Source organism: Zalophus californianus, chromosome 14 (assembly GCF_009762305.2).
Source record: "Zalophus californianus isolate mZalCal1 chromosome 14, mZalCal1.pri.v2, whole genome shotgun sequence".
NCBI lineage: Eukaryota > Metazoa > Chordata > Mammalia > Carnivora > Otariidae > Zalophus > Zalophus californianus.
The window spans coordinates 92,945,229-92,967,058 of NC_045608.1; the positions used below are offsets into that span (position 1 = coordinate 92,945,229).

A 21,830-nucleotide genomic window follows, 5' to 3' on the forward strand; every position below is an offset into this window, starting at 1 on the left:
CTCGTCCTGGCGGCCCCCGCAGCTGGTGAGACCCCAGGAGGCAGGCGCGGGGGGCCCATGAGAAGGCGGGAGCGGAGGGGAGGAGGCAGGGCTGAGGAAGGAAGACACGGCCACAGTGAAACCCAGAAGGACCAGGACAAGACAGGGAGGCCACTCAGAAGGGGGGAGGGGGACCATGAAGCTTGTCAACTGCCGCAGAAATCTCTATTTGCATAATATCTTAGGCAGAAATTACATGTTTCAAAAGCACAAAATTGCATGAAATTCTACCATATTCGTGGAAAATTGAAGAGTAGAAACACAGAAACGCCCATGCTTTCTCTTCCCACTCTCCATCTGATGAGCCACTCGTCTCTGCCCAGCGCCAACACAGGCCTGCTCACCGCTGTGGCCAGGATCCCTTGTGCAAATTGTTGTCTTTTCTGCCTTTAGGTCCCTTGGTGACTGGCTGAGCAGCAGGAGGGAACGGAGGCTGGGAGCGCAGGACGTGGCCCCAGGCCACGACGGCCGACGGCACAGCAGGCTGCCGGGGGCCAGGCTCCGGGGCTGGACGTGGGCTTCGGGCAGGTCCGCGCAGGCTCTGTCTGCTGGGTTCCCAGCCAGCAGCCAGTCCTCAGAGCTCTGTGGCCGCCCACGCTTGGGCCACTTCACAGCCGGGCATCTGAGGGAGAGAGTGGGGACGGCACTGAGGACAGAGCCCACAGCCTGGAACAGCTCCGTGGAACTCAGACCACTCTTTCTGGCTGCCCACAAAGGATACCCATGAGATTTCTGGGGATATCGGGTTCTTTTAGCCACAAGGTGGCTGCGTCCACGCGGGCCGGTCAATTCACTCCAACAACCAGTTGTTCCACGGCCACGGCCTGCCCAGAATGGTGCGCGCAGAGGCACAGCCCACACGCTCGGAGGTCACCTCCCAGCTACCAAGGAGAAAGTGGAAGGCAGCTTCCCGGATAATTACTGTCTCTGTTGGGTGGTGTAGACTCTACCTCAGGAGAGGAAAAGCTCTACACAAACTCAGGTGTGCGTTTGACCGTCAGCAACAGCATGTCCCAGATGACATGCCGATTGTCGGCATCCCCAAGTGCAGGGAGCCAAGGGCGGGGAGGCAGCAGCCAGCCCTGTCAGGACTGCGGCGTCCCAGATGCCCGAAGTTTCTGTGCCTTGCACTGCGGAGCCCGGCCAGGAAACGGTGACCTTCTGATGCTGCAAGGTTATCTAGCTGCAGCACCCGCCAGTGAGTTAAGTGACACCAAGTGTCCAAACATCGGCAACAGCGCAGCCTTGTCTGCGCCATCCCCAGCCCGTAGCCCCGGGACTCAGCTCCACTCCCCAGGAAGCCAGCTCTGCAGGCGACACTCGGGGGCAGGCTTAACTCGGGCTCCAGGGCCCGCATGGGGGGCGCACCTTTGCAATGGCCGGAGGCACAGCCCGGCCACGGCAGCGACCGCCGAGACACTGGAACAATTGTAACCATGTACGGAGCTAATTTTAGAGCCCTTGGAATCAATTCCCATCAGGCTCAGGTAAACTCAGAGTGGAGGGCCATGAATGGGGTGAAGTCAGGCTCCAGAACAGGGTGGGTCGACGGGTTCACAATAAAATCCCCGAGAGTGGCTAGCGTTTACTGAACTTCCTCAGAAGAGCCGAGCTAGTCTTTTCCAAGAGCACACGGCCGAAAGTGTGCGCTCCCTGCGTCTGTCACCTGCCTCACTGGCTGCCTGGCTGCCTCTGGACTTGCAAAACACTCATGAGGGTGTCCCACGTGGGAGAAATGCCAGCTTGCAATTTCTGCTTAGCTGTAAAGTTCTAGAGAGAAGGACTTCTTGCGTGTGGAACCTGAAGAACTAAGCTCACTCTCCCATCCCATTGTCTTTGGGGTGAGGAATACGCACACAAGGCCATGTGCGTTCTCCCAGCAGGGCTCCTGGCGAGGCCAACCACCCGGCGCCGGGCAGGGAACCCACTCTACCAGGCTCCTTCCATGGCAAGTGTTGGAGAATCCTTGGAAGACCCAAGTTCACTTTCCCTGCATTGAAACTGGAGTTGCCCACCCAATACAGAGTCTGGTCCAAGTAACAGTTACAAGTACAGCTCCAAGCATACAGCTAGTGCCTAATATGGATTAAACACACACCCTCTGGGCCTTAGTTAAACCAGACTTTTACTTAGTTCGTTGGATTGCTGGGACTTTACCCGATGTCAGGCATATTGTCTCTCTCTGTTTCTACGAGATTCCTAGTGATCGTTTCTATGTCATTTGCTGCAAGAAGATCTCTATTTTGGAATTTAAATACTGTATTGGCTGAGATTCAAAATTAATACTGATTAATTGATTTCATAATAATAATAATGAAAACATTACCAAGCATAATACCTTTAAGGTAGGGAGTAAACACACGTTCTCACTCCGTCTCACTCCACAATACACTCTGTCTCCATGTAACTCTTTACAGATGCCGTCCCTCCACGAGTCACGGGCTGGCTCTGTCTTGCTCGGCCGTGAGAGCCAACTTCGGGAGAGAGTCCTGCTCCGGCTGTTGGACATGATGAATTTCAAATAACAGAGGAACATCCAACCAGAGCGCTTTAGGAGGCTTTTTCCTCCATGCAAACGGGTAATAATCCCCAAACTGAAGTAATCCATGAAAACGTGCTTTCTAAACCTAAGGAACACCCACAAATGTCCTGCAGATAGTTGATGCTCGGTAAACATTGCCATTCCGGACCCAGGCTTTATCCCCCTTCCATACGTAAACTCTATTTTATATCTAAGTTAGGATGTTTTCTCTTTGTGGTTCCAAGTCTGGACGTGTAATTCAGAGGGAGCGTGAACAAGAGGTTCTTATCACTTAACATCCGTCGCTGATTTCTTTTCAGCAGAGAATTTCCTGTGATTTGTTTCACAGGGATTTTGCCCAATACCTGAAAGTCCATAACGAGAGATGAGCATTTGGCTCCGTTTTCACCGTCATGAAAGAAGTCCACGGCGTCCAGGAAGAACCGGTGCCGTGGTGGAAGCTTCCTTATGTGCCGACCAAGCGGCTTTCGGTTCCTGTGCATTTTCAAACCGCTCTTCGGAGTGCCCTCCGTCTCCTGCTGGCTTCTGCTCAGCTCTGCACATGTTCCTCATCCGTCTTTCCTGTCCACTTGCCAAGGTCATCTCTTTCGAGACCACATTCATGTCTCACTCCCCCGGTTCACCTTCCCCACTGGGGCCACTGTCTCATGCACACACAGTGACACCTCCGCACTCAGTTGGCCCCAAGGTGTCCCTCCACAGACTCTCCTGAGCTTCCCTGGCACAGGCGGACCCCCATGCCTCCAGCACCACCTGGAGCTTTGTGCCCTGTCGGTTTTAAGGCCAGCCCCCCCAGACGAGGCGCCGAGAAAGAAGCAAGAGCTGGGTAGAAGAGAAGTTTCGCTGCCTTTACCTGATGGGCTCCGTGGGAGCAGGGGCAACTCGGTGGACATAGGAGGATGACTCTCTGCTGTCCACCGCAGATGACAGCTCGGACTTCAGTTCCATAACTGAATGCCAAGGGTGAGAGCAGCTAGAACTGGACCCAGAGCTCACAGGAGAAGAGGCCGAGGGGCGAGCAAGAACAAAATGGGCGAGTGCGGGTCGTTTTAGCAAACAGATGACATGCCCTGGATGGCCAATCAGATGGATGAGTAATCTGACAAAGTCACGTCATGGTGGAGGGGAAGCTGCAAGGTGCATGGAGAGACAGCGATAGAACACAAGCCGACTCGGCGAGAACCGGGTCCACTGGGGTCCCTCACTGAGCTGTGTGGCCTGGAGGTGGTGAGGACCCCCAGGCAGTGCGCACGCACACTGTGAAGGAAGACGAACGCCTGCCCCTGACAGAACCACTTCTTCCTGCCTCATTTTCCAAGCTGACCAATCCCCCCTTAATTAGACAGTCTTTCCTAAACTAAGCAAATGCCTTCCATCTGCTTCCAGCTCAGTTTTGCTCACTTGGGAGCCATCCTGTTTCTTTAAGCTGTCTTTGCAAATCTTGGATCTGATGATCAATCATGAATCAATGTGCACATTTAAATTCAAAAGGCAATGTTGTTCTCCCGATTTTCGAGAGGTTAAGAGACACCTAATTGTCATGACAGAGGACTAAGAATGAAACACAAATTCGAAAGCAGGAGGCAGGATGTGGGGAATGTTGTCCCTGGCACATAAGCCAAGGAGGACGGTGTACAGAGGATGCAGTCTGTCCCACCGCACAGGACAGGTGGCGCTTTTGCTCTGAAAGGCAAGTCCTTTTTCTCTGAGAGAGGGATATTCTACTCAAGATGTGCAGCACGAAGATGCAGAGTGGACCCAGCTCACAGAAGCAGGAGGAAGATGAATCAGAGGGAGGGTTCCTGGAAGATCCTCCATTCTCCCAGCCCCTGCGAGGTGTGGGAGGTTTCTAAACTGAGGAGGTGTGCGGCCAAGAGATGGGACCTGAGAAGCCCAGAGAGCAGGCAACCAGCACCCCCTCGGAGGTCACACAGCGCTGCCAGGCCCACACACGAGAGGCTGGAAGAATGGCAGACTTCCCAGTGCTCAGGTGTTGAGGGTGAAGACACGAGAAGGGTTGAAATAGCCTCTCCATGGCCCCACTCCTGCTGAGACAGTCACGCTGCCACTCGACAATCGTCTGTCTATGGACCCGGCCCTTGCTTGGCTGGTAGCCTACTGGGAGACGCAGGCGTGAAAGCAACTCCTGCAGCAAAACATGCAAACCCAGCCGATGGCAGGTGTGAGGAGTGGCTGGGAGGGAAGCCATCCAGCCGCAGGGACCAAGGGGCCTCCTGGAGTGGCTGGGCCAGCTCCAGCCAGAGGAGATTTGGAGGCCAGTGTCGCCTACACCTCCTCCCCTGGGTTATTTTATCAAGGTGTGTGCCCGGGCCCCGTCTAGACTCGCAGGTTCAGAGACCCTGGAAGCTGTACGTTGATGTTTAGCAGGCACTTCAGGACACTAATTGTCAAGGGCTGGGGGGAAACACTGGGGACTCCCAATAGTCTGGGGAGTGGGGACGTGTATGTCAGTGTGTGCATGTCAGTGTGTGAGAGAGTTGTGAGTGTGAGTCTGCATGTGTCTACCAAACTCCATCAAACCCCACCAAACCCCACCAAACCTCACCAAACCTCACCAAACCCTACCAAACTCCATCAAATGCCATCGAATCTCACCAAACCTCAACAAACCTCACCAAACCCCACCAAACTCCATCAATCCCCATCAAATCCCTCACCAAACCTCACCAAACTCCACCAAACCTTCACCAAATCCCACTAAACTCCACCAAACCCCACCAGACCCCGCCAGACCCCATCAAACCTCACCAGACCCCACCAAATCCCAGCACCAGGACCGAGCGCTCCTTTCTCAGCCTTTCTTATGGGGCAGTAAAATCCCTTTTGAATACATGAATTAGAAGACACTTGTATTAGTCTTAGAAATGAGACCGCTCTGTTACAAGGCCTTTCTCTCTTTAGAAGGGGTTGGGTTTCAAATTGTTTGTGACACGGTAGCTATTTTGAGACACCAAGGGCCGGAGGAAGAAGGTGAAGAAGAACACTGACTGACCAGGGACCCGCCATCGTTACTACTCAGGTTAGCACTTCCGTGTTGACATGCTCTTAGGTCTCCTGAAATAAAGCCATAACCTAAGGTAGACTCCAGGTCTGACAATGTTATGTGGGAAAATATGTACGGGACTGAGGGTATAAAAGTAATTTCAAACATTAAGATTTCCTAAAAGTGAGTGGATTTTCAAAATACATCAAAATGAAACCAAACATCTGAAACGGAGCGCAAGCGCGGCTGTTTGTCTTCAGGAAGTACCTGCGGGGGCGGGGGCGGGGGGGGGGAGATCGACGCAGCACCTGCCGGTTAGCCATTCTGCTCTCCAATTTACCCCCGCAGGCCCAGGCCGCTCACACTGAGGGAAATTTCATGTTACAAAGACGGATGGAAATGAAGAGCCGTGTAATTATTAGCTTTGTTACGAGCGGATCAATCATGTGCAAGTGAGGTTCCCCCATCAGGTGTAGATGTTCCTGTTCTGGGTGGGTGGGCTGCGGCTTGCGCGGGCGCCCGGCCCCAGTAGGGCTGTTGGCAGCATTCACGGGCACCCCGTGTCATCGGGACGCGTGTCATTGCGACAAATGACTAAATGTGGTATCTTCCCCGAAGCAGCGGCAGTCTGGTGGCGGGGAGACCACGCCCGCCTCCCTGGCCCCCCGAGGCCTCCGGCTAGGCCCCCTTCCACCGACAAGGCCAGGGTGGAGGCGGTAGCCTGAGCAGAGGGCTGCACTGGGTAACTGCCGCACAGGTGCTCCTACCCAGAGCCGGGATCCAGACCCCCATCCCTGGCTCGCAGCTTTGGGGAAAGGGGCCCTTCCCAGGTCTGCACTGTCTGCAGCGAAGGTCTGCTCGGACACAGGGTGCATGGGGGCCCAGGGCCTCAGTTTCCCGCCTTGCAACACAAACAGAGAACTCGGGCTTCCGGAAGGGATTGCAGCTATCACGGGCGGTCCTGCTGTCTTCGCGGACTTCAGGGCCAACGGCAAGCCCTGCCACGCCCCCCGCGCTGAGGGGCCTTCCATCGCACACCCCATCCTCGCTCCCTGGCCCCTTCTCATGCAGGCGGACCCAGGCCTCCACGCTGAGCGGCACGTTGTGACCAGCTCCCTCCACAGCATCACGGACACCCTCAGTGTCTGGAATGTGCCGGCATGTTGCAACTCCCTCCAAACACAGCACTTCCTGCCGGGGCCTCCTGCAGCACCGAAGCTGGGGGGGCTCCCTCAGGATGGAGAAGGAGGTCCACAGGACACGCCCGGCCACAGCCGTGGCTTCCATGAGGTCCGTCCCTGCAGCTTCTGCCACCAGCCCACGTGCTGCCATGGGCAGGGAGCCTCGTGGGGCAGGAGTCGTCCACGCTCCTGGGCCGTTGTGCCCCTGAACCAGGCCTGACCCGGATGGGGTTACAGACGAGGGTCACGGCCATGAGCCCCCAGGCCACACGACGCTTGAAACCATCCCATCCGTCTGCAGACGTGACTCCTGCTGTGTGACAAAAGGCCCAGGGGCGATCGGCTCAGAGGAGACAGCCCCAGGCTGCCCTTAGAAAGGGGGAAACCCATGAGTTTGCCTTGGCCCTGCAATCAGAGAGGGCCATCAAGGGGACCCAGGAGCAGAGAGGTTCTTTCGTATCAAGTGGACCCCTCGCAGGACCCAAATGGCTCAAGGGAAAATACACCCGAATGTGGCTCAAAGGCCAGGAACAACCCGTGGACATCTTCCCTGCCCTGCCTCCCACAAGCGGCTTCTAAACACAAGCCAGCGTGTGACGTTGATTGTTCCTTTATAATTGTCTAAATCAGTCCCCAAAAGGCTATTTTCACTGAATTCAGAGAGTTTTCAAATAACTGCTTAAAATTTATCATGTTGTATAAAGCCCCACATCCAGTCACATAATTCCTAGTGAAAAATAATCTAAAATTTTTACTAAACCTATAATTTAAAAACTCACAATGAACTAAACTTCCACCCAAATGCCATGTATCAAGCAACAAAAGCTTATGGAAACATCCGAATATTCATGATCCAAATATTCATGCAAGCCTCAGAATTGTTTTGACAAATTGCATACACAGTGAGAACGTTTTTGGCAATAGTGCAAATCAACCACATACATGGCTTTATGTGAGCAGACCCAATTTGCTCGGGTTACAGGCTCATATGCAGGACGCATGATTACAAACAGCAGAGACACCTGTGACCTGGTTCAAAATTTCACCTCTACCCTTTGTACCCATCGTAACAATTTTGTAAAAACAGTTCGCTTTGAGAATAAAAACCCGAGTGTGTCTCAACCTCAAAAGGAAAGATTCCAAGAACAAGTCGAGATTAATTTTTTTCCCACTAAAAAGTGGGCAATTCTTAAATACTTCAAGAACTATCTAAAGATCCAGATTCTGTTTGGATTGCTCTTACAGGGGGCCGAAGTAAGCCTATATTATTTGAAAAAATGTCATGAGTTCAGTAACTGACAGAGTTTTGAGGTGTTCGTTAATGCTCCTGCCAGAGTTTACAGCTGCCGAGAACAGTCTGATGTAGCTCTAATTTCTAATTATGACTTAGCGGGAAGGGAGGAGGTTGTCAATTTTACTCGTCCCACGGTGAGAAACAAAATGATTCTACTTTCTGCTGCCAACGAAATCATCCTATTCTTCAGCGAGGCTAAGAATAATCATCTAAATAACAAAAATCAACAGGAGTGATTAACATTTTAGGAATGGTTACAGTCTTTTCTAGAAGATGCGTTCATGGAGCTGGAAGGAAGCTCTGAGGTTTTTAGAAAAGCGTTCTGAACTTCTCATGGGGCAGCTCTTCCCGCCTGCTCGGAACTGTGCTGGGCGCAGAGATGAAGCAGGCTACCCGATCTTGTGCGCCCTGATCCGAAGCACACACAAGCTAGGGGGCTTCTCGTCCCCTCTCCCGGCGGATGGCTGTGCAGATGGACACATCAGACCCTCCCTCAGTGACCACCACGTCAGGCCATGGTGGCCGTAGTGGGGCAGAAGGGGTTTGTAAAGAAAAGTGGAACCAGGACAGGCTGCTGCTGGAGCTGGCTATGGACTCACATTTCCTTTAAAACAGAAGAGAAGGGACACCTGATGGCTCAGTCACTTAAGTGTCTGACTTGAGCCCAGGTCACGATCTCGGGGTCCTGGGATCCAGCCCCCTGCTCTGCGGGGAGCCTGCTTCTCCCTCTCCCTCTGCTCCTCCCCCTGCTCTCTCTCTCTCTCTCTCTCTCTCTCTCTCTCTCAAATAAATAAATAAAATCTTAAGAAATAAAATAAAGTAGGCGGGGCCTGAGGCTCTCCGCCGGCGCGGGCTCCCCTCGTGCCAGCTCGCTCCCGCCGCCGTGTCTGCCTCCGTCGAACAGGAGTTTGAGGAGTTGGATGCTCAGAATCGCTGGCAACAGCTGTACTTGGAAATTCACAATGAGTCCCATGACTATCCTCATAGAGTGGCCAAGTTTCCAGAAGACAGAAATCGAAACAGATACAGAGATGTAAGCCCATATGATCGCAGTCGTGCTCAGCTGCAAAATGCTGAAAATGATTATATAAATGCCAGTTTAGTTGATACAGAAGAGGCGCAGAGGAGTTACATCTTAACACAGGGCCCACTTCCTAATACAGGTTGCCATTTCTGGCTCATGGTTTGGCAGCAAAAAACCAAAGCAGTTGTCATGCTAAACCGAGTTGTGGAGAAGGAATCGGTTAAATGTGCACAGCACTGGCCAACAAAAGATGATCGAGAGATGCTGTTTAAAGAAACAGGATTCCGTGTGACGTTCTTGTCAGAAGATGTGAAGTCATATGATACAGTACATCTACTGCAGTTAGAAAATATCACTAGTGGTGAAACCAGAACAATGTCTCACTTTCATTATACTACCTGGCCAGATTTTGGAGTCCCTGAATCACCAGCTTCATTTCTCAATTTCTTACTTAAAGTGAGAGAGTCTGGTTCCTTGAATCCTGAACACGGGCCTGCAGTGATCCACCGTAGTGCAGGCATTGGGCGGTCAGGCGCCTTTTCTCTAGTAGATACCTGTCTTGTTCTGATGGAAAAAGGAGATGATATTAACATTAAACAACTGTTACTGAATATGAGGAAATATCGAATGGGACTTATTCAGACACCAGATCAACTCAGATTTTCATATATGACTATAATAGAAGGAGGAAAATTTATAAAGGGAGATTCAAATATACAGAAACGGTGGAAAGAACTTTCTAAGGAAGACTTATGCCCTGCTTTTGATCATTCACCAACCAAAATAATGACTGAAAAATACAATGGCAATAGGATAGGCCTAGAAGAAGAAAAACTGACAGGTGACAGATATACAGGACTATGCTCTAAAATGCAGGGTACTACGGAAGAGAACAGCGAAAGTGTTCTACGGAAACGAATTCGAGAGGACAGAAAGGCTAACACAGCTCAGAAGGTGCAGCAGATGAAACAGAGGCTAAATGAGACTGAACGAGAAAGGAAAAGGTGGTTATACTGGCAACCGATTCTCACTAAGATGGGGTTTGTGCCATTCATTCTGGTGGGTGCTTTTGTTGGCTGGACACTGCTGTTTCAGCAGAATGTCCTATAAATAAACAGTTCTGCCCAGCGAGCTGCTGGTCTCGTAGCTGACGGTGTTGCGTTAGTCCCAGGGTTTGATGTTAGCAGATTCCTCGCACCCCAGAGACAGTGCGGTAGAATAGACACCAGCCAGAGAAGTGATATGTTCAGTCTCCAGCCCAAACATCTCAGGGCGCTGTCCCCAAACTGTAAACGGCTATCTGAAATAAACACTTGAATGCTTGTTGAAAACTGGTACATTTTGCAACTGTATTCATACCTGTTAAGCGTACTATTTCACCTGACCAGATTGAGAAATCCTTTACCATAAGGATTGGTTTTTGGAGGCCAACTGGATTTTAACCTGCACTTGATACAAGCAATAAATATTGTGGTTTTATCTACATTATTACTGGAAAGAAAATGACCTTTAAATAATGTGTGTAATGTATAATGTACTGTTGACATGGACATCGACATTTTATATTCTTAGCCATTTCAGGGTAAATATATTTTATAAGTATCTATTTAATCTTACTTTTGTAGTTAAATGTACTTTTTAAAAACTCAATTTGAAAAATCTGTTACCATAAAAAAATAAATTGTGTGTTGATTCAATTGTACTGAATACATTTTCCTAAAGAGAAGTTTGATACGAGCAGTTAGAACTAACTCTGAATAAGCAATTTTTACTATATATTTGCATTTCTTTTATGTTTTACAGTTTTCCCAATTTTAAAAAGAAAAACAAACAAACAAAAGTTTTCCCTAAAAATATCTTTGAAGGAAAATTCTCCTTACTGGCATAGTCAGGTAACATTTGGTCAAGACTTTGTGTAAAGAAATTGGTTTCTGTAAAGCCCGTGATGAATACTGTTTAATTTTCATGAAAATTTCAATGTAATTACCCTAATTTATAATTGGGGTAAATCGTGACTTAGAAAATAAAAATAAGGAGCATCATTTTGTTATCCATGATTTCAGTTTACTAGACTGAAGTTTTGAAGTAAAATTTTTTTCAAGTTCTTTCTACTTCCATAAATAGTATGATGATGTACAAAAAAAAAAAAGAAAGAAAGAAAGAAAGAAAGAAAAGAAAAGAAAGTAGAAGAAAACCAGTCAGTGACTTAGAAAGGCAGCTCCCAAAGTGGACCGGGTCCACCCCGGAGCAGGCCACAGTTGCTTCCTTCCTCATTTGTCCTGCACATGGTGCTTGACAGATGGGCTGGGTGCACGGAGCCCACCTGTGTGGCCTCCGCCTCTGACCGGCTGGGCAGTGAGCATCAGCCCCAGAGACCAGGGATCAGGTGTCAGACGGAGAGACATTCCAATAACTCAGTGTTGCTCCCTGAATGGAAAGGAATATTCACACTAGGGTGGATGAAGCAGATTAAATATTCATGCTGAGAACATGTCTGAGGGGCTCTTGGTGGTGCAAACACCAGGCTCTCGGTGAACGCGTCTTATCCTAAATCCCTAATCTCCTGGGCTCAGCAGGAAAACAGGTGTGTCTTCTCAAGAAGGATAGAGGGGAGGTGGTGCAGCCACCATGGAGGGACTTTTTCAGTGAGTCGTCTCTCAAGGGAGCAGACGGTTCTTCCAGGAATGGGTTTTGCTTGTGGGAACCTGGCCCCACTGCCCCCAGACCCCTGCTCGCCAGACCCAAGACACAGACGTGCCCCAGGGAACAATCGATGAAATTCCTGTGCTCTCATCAAACACAGAAGCCAACACACTCATTTCTCTTTAAGATGAAAAAAAAAGATCCAACAGTTATGAACTTTCTCAAATTAGCAATTTATATAAGAAAGATCTGAAGAGAATCTATCAGAATGTCATGAGAGTCATCCAAAGATTTATGATGGTATATGGAGCCTCATTCTTGCAAGTGAAGGCAGTGTCTGCTCATCTCAATTTTGCAGCATTCCCTGACTATGAATCGCAGACTCACTGTACCTATAAGACACCTGAAATGTGCCTTATTTGCATGGTCATAAGCATTCATGACGATCTGTGGTAAATTTGCAGTGAGACCTAAAACACAGGCTTCCTACTCATGAGTGACTCGTGTACACCCTCTTCATGCCCAACAAACCATTTGAAAATGTATTCCTTGTGTAGCTTTCAGGAATTGGTTAATTTGGGCCTTTTAACACAAGGGTATCAGGTTACACTAAAGCATAACCTTACTCCACATGAGGTATCATAAACTTCGTACAAAAGAGCTCCATTCACAAGGATGTTGGTGGGGCAGTCAATCCAGATAATCAGAGTTTACTTAAAAGTAAGTGAACACAGAATCCATTCTCTTAGCCATTTATTGTAAAATTAGAGTCTTTCGACTGCTTTATACAAGAGGCCACACAGCATGGTCAGGTAGTAAAAGTAACAACCCAACAAGAAGATAAATAAACAAAGGAAGCATTAGGGAGGAAAGATTAATAGGATAATCTAAAGTGTTATGTGGTTGGAGCACATTATGAGGAATTATTTAAGTCATAATTTCCACCTGGGCTATGTCTTGCCACAGTGAAAATTCTCCATACAGTTAAAGCACAAGGATGCAGGTCTATTATTCTCGCTATAAGATTTACCTAGAATGCAGTAGCTTGCATTTGGGCTGGACGTCATGTGCGTGGACATCTGAAGTTAAGAAAAACATTTGTCTTTCAGGTAATCAGTGCCCAAAGTCCCAAACCATAAGAAGATTAGTAAATGAAAATGCTAATGTTTTTGTCATTTGCGATGGAAGTGATAAGTAACAGTTGCAGACGTTGATACATAATCATTCTCACCGAATCTGCTTTAGCATAAACCTGGGAGCACAGGAGGTTAGCGTGAGAAATGCACCTACTCAGGCTGACCTTGCCGGTTTGAATCTGAGCCAGACCAGCTCCACAGGCCTGTGCGGGGGCCTGACCGGTTCTCCTTTGCGGCTGGGTCCCAGCAAAGCAAACGGCTCAAGGAAGTAAGTCACAGACCAAATGGTACCTGCACTCTGCCACTCACCAATGGAGAACAGGACATGCAGACGACCGAAAACCTGGGCGCAGCTGGACCCGGGCTCAGGGTCCTCAGGACGGGCTCTCTGCCGTGTCCTCTCCTCCGTGGGCCGTGCTCTTCCATTCCGGGGAGGCTCGCAATTCATCAGCACGGCAACGTAAGCAGAAAGCGTGCCTGTTCCCCCAAGGTTTTGACAAAGCCCGGGCTGGCTGGCTTGCCTGGGCCGGGCCATGTGGCCTCTGGCCCACCTCTGAACCAAACCCTCACGTTCACAGCACAGGCTGGGTCGCCGGGGTCAGCCACCCCAAAACCACATAGACCTCTGACATCAGTGAAACGGCAGCATAAGTACCTCCAAAATTTCTCTCACCCATAAAAGCAATGAGAAAACTGGCAAAAGTTGTCAGAATCAGCTCTTTGAGAACTCTGGGGATTAAGCAAAGGTTTGCAGCAACAGGAGACATTTATTCAGGGGAAACTGCTGTATCTCAGTAAGAACAGAGAGCCCGGTGGCATTTTAACTGACCCTACGCCCATCGCCCCCCCTCCAGCTCTACAGCCTGCAATCACGGTGGGAAACAGCATGGGGGTGCAGCCCCCACAAAGCCTCCTTCCCAGAGAACTACTGTTGTCTGACCTGTCTGGTGGTTATCCCACTTGGGAGGCTGTCTTTATGTGACCTGACTCATCGCTTGCCCAGTGGGAACACCTTCTCCCCTGGGGGTGTCTGTGTGGCTTCTGTCTGTAGCATTTTACCTCCCCTATCTGATTTAAAAGGTAACTGTATAAAGCAGTGACCAGAAATGTGCCGGTAGGCACACTGCGTAAAGACATATTTTGTACGAAAAAGGAAAGATGAAAGAAGGGGAAGGAATGGAGTTATCCAGGAGCAAAGTTTTTGAATACAACTGAAACTAAATCAGTATTTTAAGGTTTTATTTGTGTTCCTACATTCCTATTTTGCTGCCTGCTTTGGGGCCAAATATTTTCTTGTGTATCATTTTAATTTCCTTCCCTTTAAAAAAAATTTTAGTTATTTTCTTATTGGCTGCCTTAGGGATTATCGTTCACATCTTAACTGATAAAAAATCTAGTTCAAGTTAATAACCAACTTAATTTTAATCATAAATAAATTAAGTTGGTATTAACCTAAGCTAGACAAGACACATAGAAAATGAATTGTAAAATGGAATGCATAAATCCAACCTTATCAGTAACTGAATTAAATGTAAATGAATAAAGGACTCCAATTAAAAGGCAGAGACTAGCAGGAAGGACTTAAAAAAAAAAAAAAAAAACCAGGACCCAGCTGTATGCTGTCTATAAGAGACACGCTTTAAATCAAAGATACAGATAAACTGAAAGTAAACAGGACAGGAAGAAAGATGTACCATGCAGATGTTAAACAAAAACAAAAGCTGGAGTAGCTCTACAAATATCAGACAAAATAGACTCCAGGATAAGTATTGTTACTAGAGACAAAGAAAGAGATCCTACAATGATAAAAATGTCAATCCATAAAGAAGACATAAAGATTATAAACATATATGCACCTAACAATAGGACCCCAAAATGTGTGAGGCAAAGACTGACGGAATTGAAGGGGAAAATGGACAATTAAACACTAGTAGTCAGAGGTCTCAATGCCTATCCTTCAGTGGTGTGTGTAACAACCAGACAGAGACTGACGAGGAAATGGGAGAACTGAACAATGCCGTGAACTGACTAGACCCCACACACGCACAGAACATACCACCCAAAAACTGCAGAATACACATCCTCCCACTTGCATTTGGAATGTCTTCCCAGACAGACCAAATGTCAGGCCATGAAACAGGTCTCACTTAATCTAAAAGTATTGAAACCATATAAAACATATTCCCTGAGCACAATGGAATAAAATTAGAAATCAAAAACAGGAGATTTGGGAAATTTTCAATACAGGGAAGTGAAACAACACATTCCTAAATAACCAATGGATCAAAAAAGAAACCAGAATGGAAACCAGAAAACACTTCAAGATGAATGAAAATGAAAACACCACCGACAGAACTTACGGGACGCAAAAAAAAGCTATGGCCAGAAATGTGCAGAAATGTGCAAATGCAACACAAAATATCTCAAAGCAATTTAGTTGTTCATGTTGAGAAACTATAAAAGAAGAATAAAGTAAACCCAAAGCAAACAGAGGGAAGGAAATAATAAAGACAAGAAGGGAAACAAATGAAATAGAGAATAGAATAACAATAGAAAAACCAAAGCCAATTTTTAAAAAGCTAATTCTTTGAAAAGGTCAACAAAATTGACAAATCTTTAGAAAGGGGCTGAGAAAATAAAGAAGACTTAAATTGCTAAATTCGGGAATGAAAGAGGAAACGGCACTGCCTGCCTTACAGAAACACACAGGATTAAAGGAATCTTGTAAACAATTGCATGCCAAAAACTTAGATGACCCACATGAAATGGATTAATTCCTAGAGAGATACAAATGATGCCAGAAGAAGTTGAAAATCTCAACGGAGCTCTAATAAATACAGAGATTGAACTGATAACAATAATAAACTCTCTGCAGAGAAAAGCCCTCGTTCAGATGGCTTCACTGGTGGAGTTTAGTGAATGTCTACAGAATTAACACCAGTCATTTACAAACAGCACAGAAGAGGAGGTAATGCTTAACTCATTCTAGGGGACCAGCATTACCCTGGTCCCAAAACCAAAGACATCATGAGAAAGAAGACCACAGACCAATCAATATCCATTATGAATACAGACGGATCACCCAAAGAAAATTACTGTCCAACTAAATCCGGCGACATGGAAACATTAAACCCCAAGCAGGATTTATCCCAGGAATGCAAGGTTGGTTCAACATATGAAAATCAATCAAAGTAATTCCCCATATTATAAAGGACAAAACCACATGATCATCTTAATAGATGCAGAAATAGCATTTGACAAATTCAAGACATTTTCATGATAAAAACGTGGCAAAACTAGGAATAAAAGGGATCTTCCTCAACCTGATAAAGGTCACCTATGGAAAACCCACAGCTAACATCCTAATTAATGGTAAAAAAAAAAAAAAACTGAAGCTTTCCACCTAAGATCAGGAACAAGGCAAGGACATGCACCCACATCACTTGTGTTGTATGCTGTTCTGGGGGTTCTAAGCAGAGAAATGAGGCAGGAGAAAGAAATAAAAGGCATTCAGATTGGAAAGGAAGGAGTAAAACAATCTCTATTTGCAGATGATCTGATCTTGTGTATTAAGAACCCTAGGGAGTGCCCCCACCCAACACACACACACATACTCTTAGAGCTAAGGAACAGCTTTAGCAGGGTTTCAGGAAGCGGATGGGGGAACCAGAGGTGGTTCAGCATAAATAAACAAACTTTCACGGAGGACCAGATGCAGAAGGCAGAGAACTAAAGGGGAGAGGTGAGCCCCACCCGGGCGTGCAGGGCCCCTAGACCATGCTGGGATGGTTCATCATCTTCCTACCCACAGAGGAGAACTCTGACTATGTGGCGTGACCCTCCTGTTAAATCCAACAACACAAGGCACGCACATGGCATCAGGCATCTGCTAAATTCTCATTCAATGTTAGTTCTGCCACAACTTCTGAAATATAATAAAAAGATTCTCAATCATGAAGTTCTACTAAATGGCAGATGTGTCTGCTCCTGGGGTGGCCCTTCTGGAATACCATACTCCGCATTCTGGCATCAGATGGAAGTGTGGATGTGGAGGCATGGTACTTGTCCCCCTTACTGCTCTGACTTCAGACTGCTTCATGAGAGTCTGAAAAACCTTGCAAACACCCATTGCATGACTGGCGTGGACAACCCTGTATGGGCTCTGTATCCTGATCTTTTTTGTTCCATAACAACCCTGGAGGGTAGATTCTATTAATATGTTCAATCTGCCCATGATGAAAGGAATGCTCAAAGCGCAAGCTCCATTCTTTAGGTGAGAACAAAGTCTTTGTATCAGGAACTGTCCACCCATATGATAACTGGCTCCCACTGGTCCCAGAGCAAGGTGCCTTGCTCAGGCTCTGTCAGCCCTTTGTGGGGCTGTCTGAACACCGTGTAGACATACTGCGTCCTTGAGAATCTGGCAGGACATCAACTGAGGTTCCTGCTCTCAATCTGGAAGGGCTTTAGAAAACATCTGCTGAGCCCTGCTCTCTAATAAACACTCACTTGTAAACTGTTGTCTGTGCCAAGGCACGATTGCAAGGTATGATTTTCTTCTATTAATCTACACCTCATGGGCTTACTTTTCTAGTTGACTTCTAAGTGTGACTACACAGGACCCTTCGGATACCTGGAAGCTTCGCCACCACCCATGGGGCATGAGAGTTTAAGGCATTACCTCTGTTGGAATCCCCACAATGGTTTTCAGTGTCCTTGCTGGCCAACGGTGGAACCTAGCACAGTATGGGTGTCCAGCACTCACCACCATGGCCGCAGCCTACAGGGGTCCTACAGATCACCTCCATCTGAAACACACTGCTACACAACTCCAGAAACACCATATTGTGACAAAGCTGCAGACCTAAGCTATAGATGTGCCGTTGCTACGCACCAGTGATATTACCATGGGTCTTCCGAGATCTCTGACCAGAGATGGCGGTTCCCTTCAGAGCTGACGATTAGAAGAAGAAAAGAATGGCGGTGCAGGATACCACTGCAGGCGTTCCCTACCACTCTTTCTTTAGACAAAGACAGAGGTCTTTGCATCCTTTCTAGTGCAAGCAACATCCTCTCTCATGAAGCAGTCTGAAGTCAGAGCAGTAAGGGGGACAAGTACCAGCTTCTGATTCAACAAACCCGGACTCACATCCCTGATGCCCTTTACTAGGAGGCTGTTATTTAAGTGACTTAACCTCTCAGAACCTACATCCTCATCTGTAAAATGGGCTTGAATGCCTAGCACTCATCATGATCGTGGGAGCTAAATTTCAGGGCTTTATATATTATATTAAGATATACGTATATATATCTTAATTTTTAAAAGGAGCTCATTCTATGCCTAATTAAATCACTTGGCTTGTTTTCCAGTTTAGAAAAATGGAGATAAGATCTTCCCACATTGGTTGCATTGCAGAATTTGAGACTTTACACAGGGAAAAAGAATTCAAACAGAAAGACCATTAAAATGCATAGGGTAACATTAATTCATCATTGTAGTACTATATATATTTTCCCATAAAAATGTTTTAACTTTCTTATATTTATTGCTGCCGTTTCTCAAGTATAAATATGAGGAAATCATGCCAAAACCCATATTTAAGGAACTGCCATAAAATAGAATTAGTAGGTGTCACACAAAAGAAGAGAGAGAAGGAAAAAGAGAAATAGAACTTCCGTGTGTGCATCACAATAGAAGTTTCAAACTTGACAAAGCCACTCACTTCTCCTTAGAAGTCATCCTGGCATTTCTGCAAGATATCTGCTTTTGTGAACGGAGCTTTCAGATCGTTTATAACGTAATCAGAGCAACTGTAGAGAATCTTCTGGTCTAGAAATGAGAACAGAAATAAAAACACAAATACTTAGAAAGTGTTCCACATACTCTCAAATGATTGCTAAGCAAATGATTTAGTGATGTTCGTTTAACATTAAATGAGCCAGGAGATCACAGACTAAGAAACACTTAAATATGATTTTTAAATTAATTATGCTTCAGCCATAGTAGTACTTAAACTCATTTAAGTTGCTTACTTAAGCTTTGGACGGGTCGGACAGAAAATGTACTTCTGCCCTCACCCCCCGGCTGCAGAGTTGCAAGTTTACAGTATAATGCCCATTGGCAGGTTGGTTAGATTTTTTAAATAATTATGCTAAAAATAATTTCACCATTGCTATATCACATTTGCATCTTGCTGCCTAAAGACAATAAAACAATGAAAAATATTGTAAACTTTCAGGTGTTAAGAAATGTTGTGATAAAAACAACTTCAAATAGAATTGGAAAATATATCTCAATCCTCAACCACACATTATAGTTACTAGTCAATATACAGAAAAATCTCACTGCTTTAACTGAAGTCCAGACCTGAGCATTTTTTTTTTTGTAGAAGATAAAAAATTAAGAAAACCACTGAAAAGGAAATCAAATATTAGATTCAGAAGGAAACGTCATGTTGACCAATAACATGCCATAAATACGGAGCCTCATGAGCGGTTTATGAGTGAAGACAGGGAAAACCTCTCAGTGTGCCCACTCCGTGCCCCAGGAGAATCCAGGTAGACACAGGTAAACTTGCTCGGCGAGAGGGCTTCTCACACTGATGACACTGATGTTGGCTCACAATCTTTCCCCTGTTTTACGGGTGGAAATGCTATAGCAGCTGGTGCTCACATCAACTTTGTGTCCTGGAGGACCCCCAGTCTAAAACAATGCCTTTAACAGGCTTCTCACCACTGTAACTCCTGGGATGTCAGGCAAGACGTGTGTAGGTTGACGGCATCAGTAAGCCCACCCTCTGATGAGCAGGCGGTCCACCGTGGCTCAGGTGCTCTGCTGAAGCAAAACTCTACTTTGGATATTTGAGCTGCCCTGTAGGTCATCAGAAAGTCTCCGCATCCCACACCAGGGAATGCCCCAAATCCACACAAGTGTGGGTATGTCTACAACCGAAGCCACCTTCCCACCTGCACCAGAAACAGCTCCTGTCATTAATGTTCTTTACAACATGTATGCCGCTATGTTTATCTTTCCCGTAGATGGAGAGCTCTTTGAGGGTAAGGGCCATCTGTCCTTCATTTAAATTCACAAAACCTAGAACACAGCCTTATCCACAGTGGGTGCAATTCAAACATTTGCCAAACAAACAAACGCACATCACTTGGCCATATTCAAAGCCCGTCGCCAGAGCAGTGTAGAAAACAAAAGCAATGAACTCCGTCTCTACTGCTGCCAACTACCAAGTCAGCACGGGGCGAAGCAGCCTCTCTGCTCCATCACCATCCGGCGACAGAGGAGGACATGGTGGTGGTGCCAAGACGGGCACACTCCTGAAAGACACTCTGCCTCTGTACAACGTGCATCCTCGCAATGGAGAGGACACGTCTCACTGTCAACTTTACGAAGAGGAAAAAAGTAAGCAAACTGGAGGGAGTCTCTCAGACGGTGGCAGGGCCGTGTCTTCAGGGCAGAGAGACGTTGGACCAGGCTCGCTTCCTGGCCCCAGACTGGTGAGTGCTCTGCCCTCCTCAGCCCAGGCCGCAACAGAGGCCGATACTGAAACCCCTCACGTGGAAGAGGGGGGCTTTCATGACCCTGACTTGCTCGCTGGGGGGGCTTCGTAAAGGTAAGGTCTTGGGTCACAGAGGTCAGTGCAAAATAGCCACGTCCATGATGGGGATGAGACCCGGAAGTCGCTAGGCTTACATGCATTTCAAAAGTTGGGCTTTGCTTCCTCAGGCTACAACCTGGAATATTTACAGAGGAGAAACTGATAAAATAAGGAGATGTATTCTTTCAAAGCTTTTTACTGGATGTAGCTACACATCAGTCATAGAGAATGCCAAGGCAGTGGAAATATTAGGAGAAAAATTGCATTGTGTATTTTCTGGGTGTTATGATGCTGGAGTACTAGAGGGATGACCCTAATAGGATCTTGGACTCTACCATCCTCAAAATCCCCACCTTACACGACTATGTGATATTTTCCTTTTCCTACCAAGTCAAGCGTTAACAGCCCAACATGCCCCCCTCCTGCATACACTTGTCTCCAAACGATCGTGGAAATCCATGGAAATGCTGCGTGAACATCATCCTATGTGGGGACAGCCCCCTCTCTTCATTTCTCTAGGGCTTTCCCAGCAAGTGGCGGCGTGCTCATTCCCCGTTGTGCTTCGGAACACTCACAGCCCTCTTACGAAGACTGAGCAAATCATGTCTCCACGGTACGATCCCCAAATCCGAAATGGGCACCCTGTCAACTTCACCCTAAATAGCGCTATACATCTTTACTCTGTTAAGTAAGAGCTTGAAATATTATTTTGTACACAGGCAGTCAAAGTTTATCAGTAGACTATCTAAGTTTTAAGATGCCAAGACACAGCAAAAAGTCAGATTTTTTTCTTTAAATGTGATTATGAAATACTCTTCTTGGTTTACTTTCTTGTATTCATTCGTGTTTATCAGTGATATGACTTTGAGGAGGGGGTGAGGGATATTCTTATTTCTACCTTGACGAACTAACTGCTCAACCCCCTGCAGCTTTCCCTCACCGTCCCAGGGGCCTCCACTGCAGTGGGGAGAAGCATGGAGGAGAGTGTGAACAGCTCGGGCAGCCGTCCTGACTGTCTGTCCTGGGGGTTTCCTCGCTACAGCATGCTCTCTGGGAAGTGGGCCCCCGGGAGCTGATAGGAATCACTCAAAATGACCCAACGGCATTTGTGAATATATTTCATATGTGAATTCTTATGCATATAGAGGCTGAAAGCAACTTCATCACATGGAAATTAGGGTGCATGTGGTTGTCACTAGGACCACTGTGGGCCGCGGGATGAAGATCTGCTGGAAAACCACACGCATGTGTGTCACGGAAACACCACCAGCCTATTTAAGGCTTCAGCGTTCTTCTCACAGCCATAACGCATTTTATGGGTCGAAGACATGGAAATGTTTTACCAATTACTTAGGCC

At 47.0% G+C, this 21,830-nt stretch overlaps 1 protein-coding gene across 1 annotated transcript; it reads left to right on the forward strand.

Moving 5' to 3' along the window:
- The first annotated feature begins 6,458 nt into the window (after positions 1-6,458).
- Positions 6,459-10,194, forward strand: LOC113912402 (tyrosine-protein phosphatase non-receptor type 2-like). The gene is made up of 2 exons (XM_035723872.1): positions 6,459-6,875; positions 8,896-10,194. The coding sequence occupies exons 1-2, from the start codon at positions 6,459-6,461 to the stop codon at positions 10,192-10,194; spliced, it is 1,716 nt and encodes a 571-aa protein (XP_035579765.1).
- Positions 10,195-21,830: the final 11,636 nt, after the last annotated feature.

Bases quoted from the DNA above. Each gene is read 5' to 3' on its own strand.
- LOC113912402 (XM_035723872.1), top strand. From the start codon at position 6,459: ATGGGGGCCCAGGGCCTCAGTTTCCCGCCTTGCAACACAAACAGAGAA. The intron at 6,876-8,895 runs GTCCGTCCCTGC...GCGGGGCCTGAG, and splicing joins ACAGCCGTGGCTTCCATGAG to GCTCTCCGCCGGCGCGGGCT.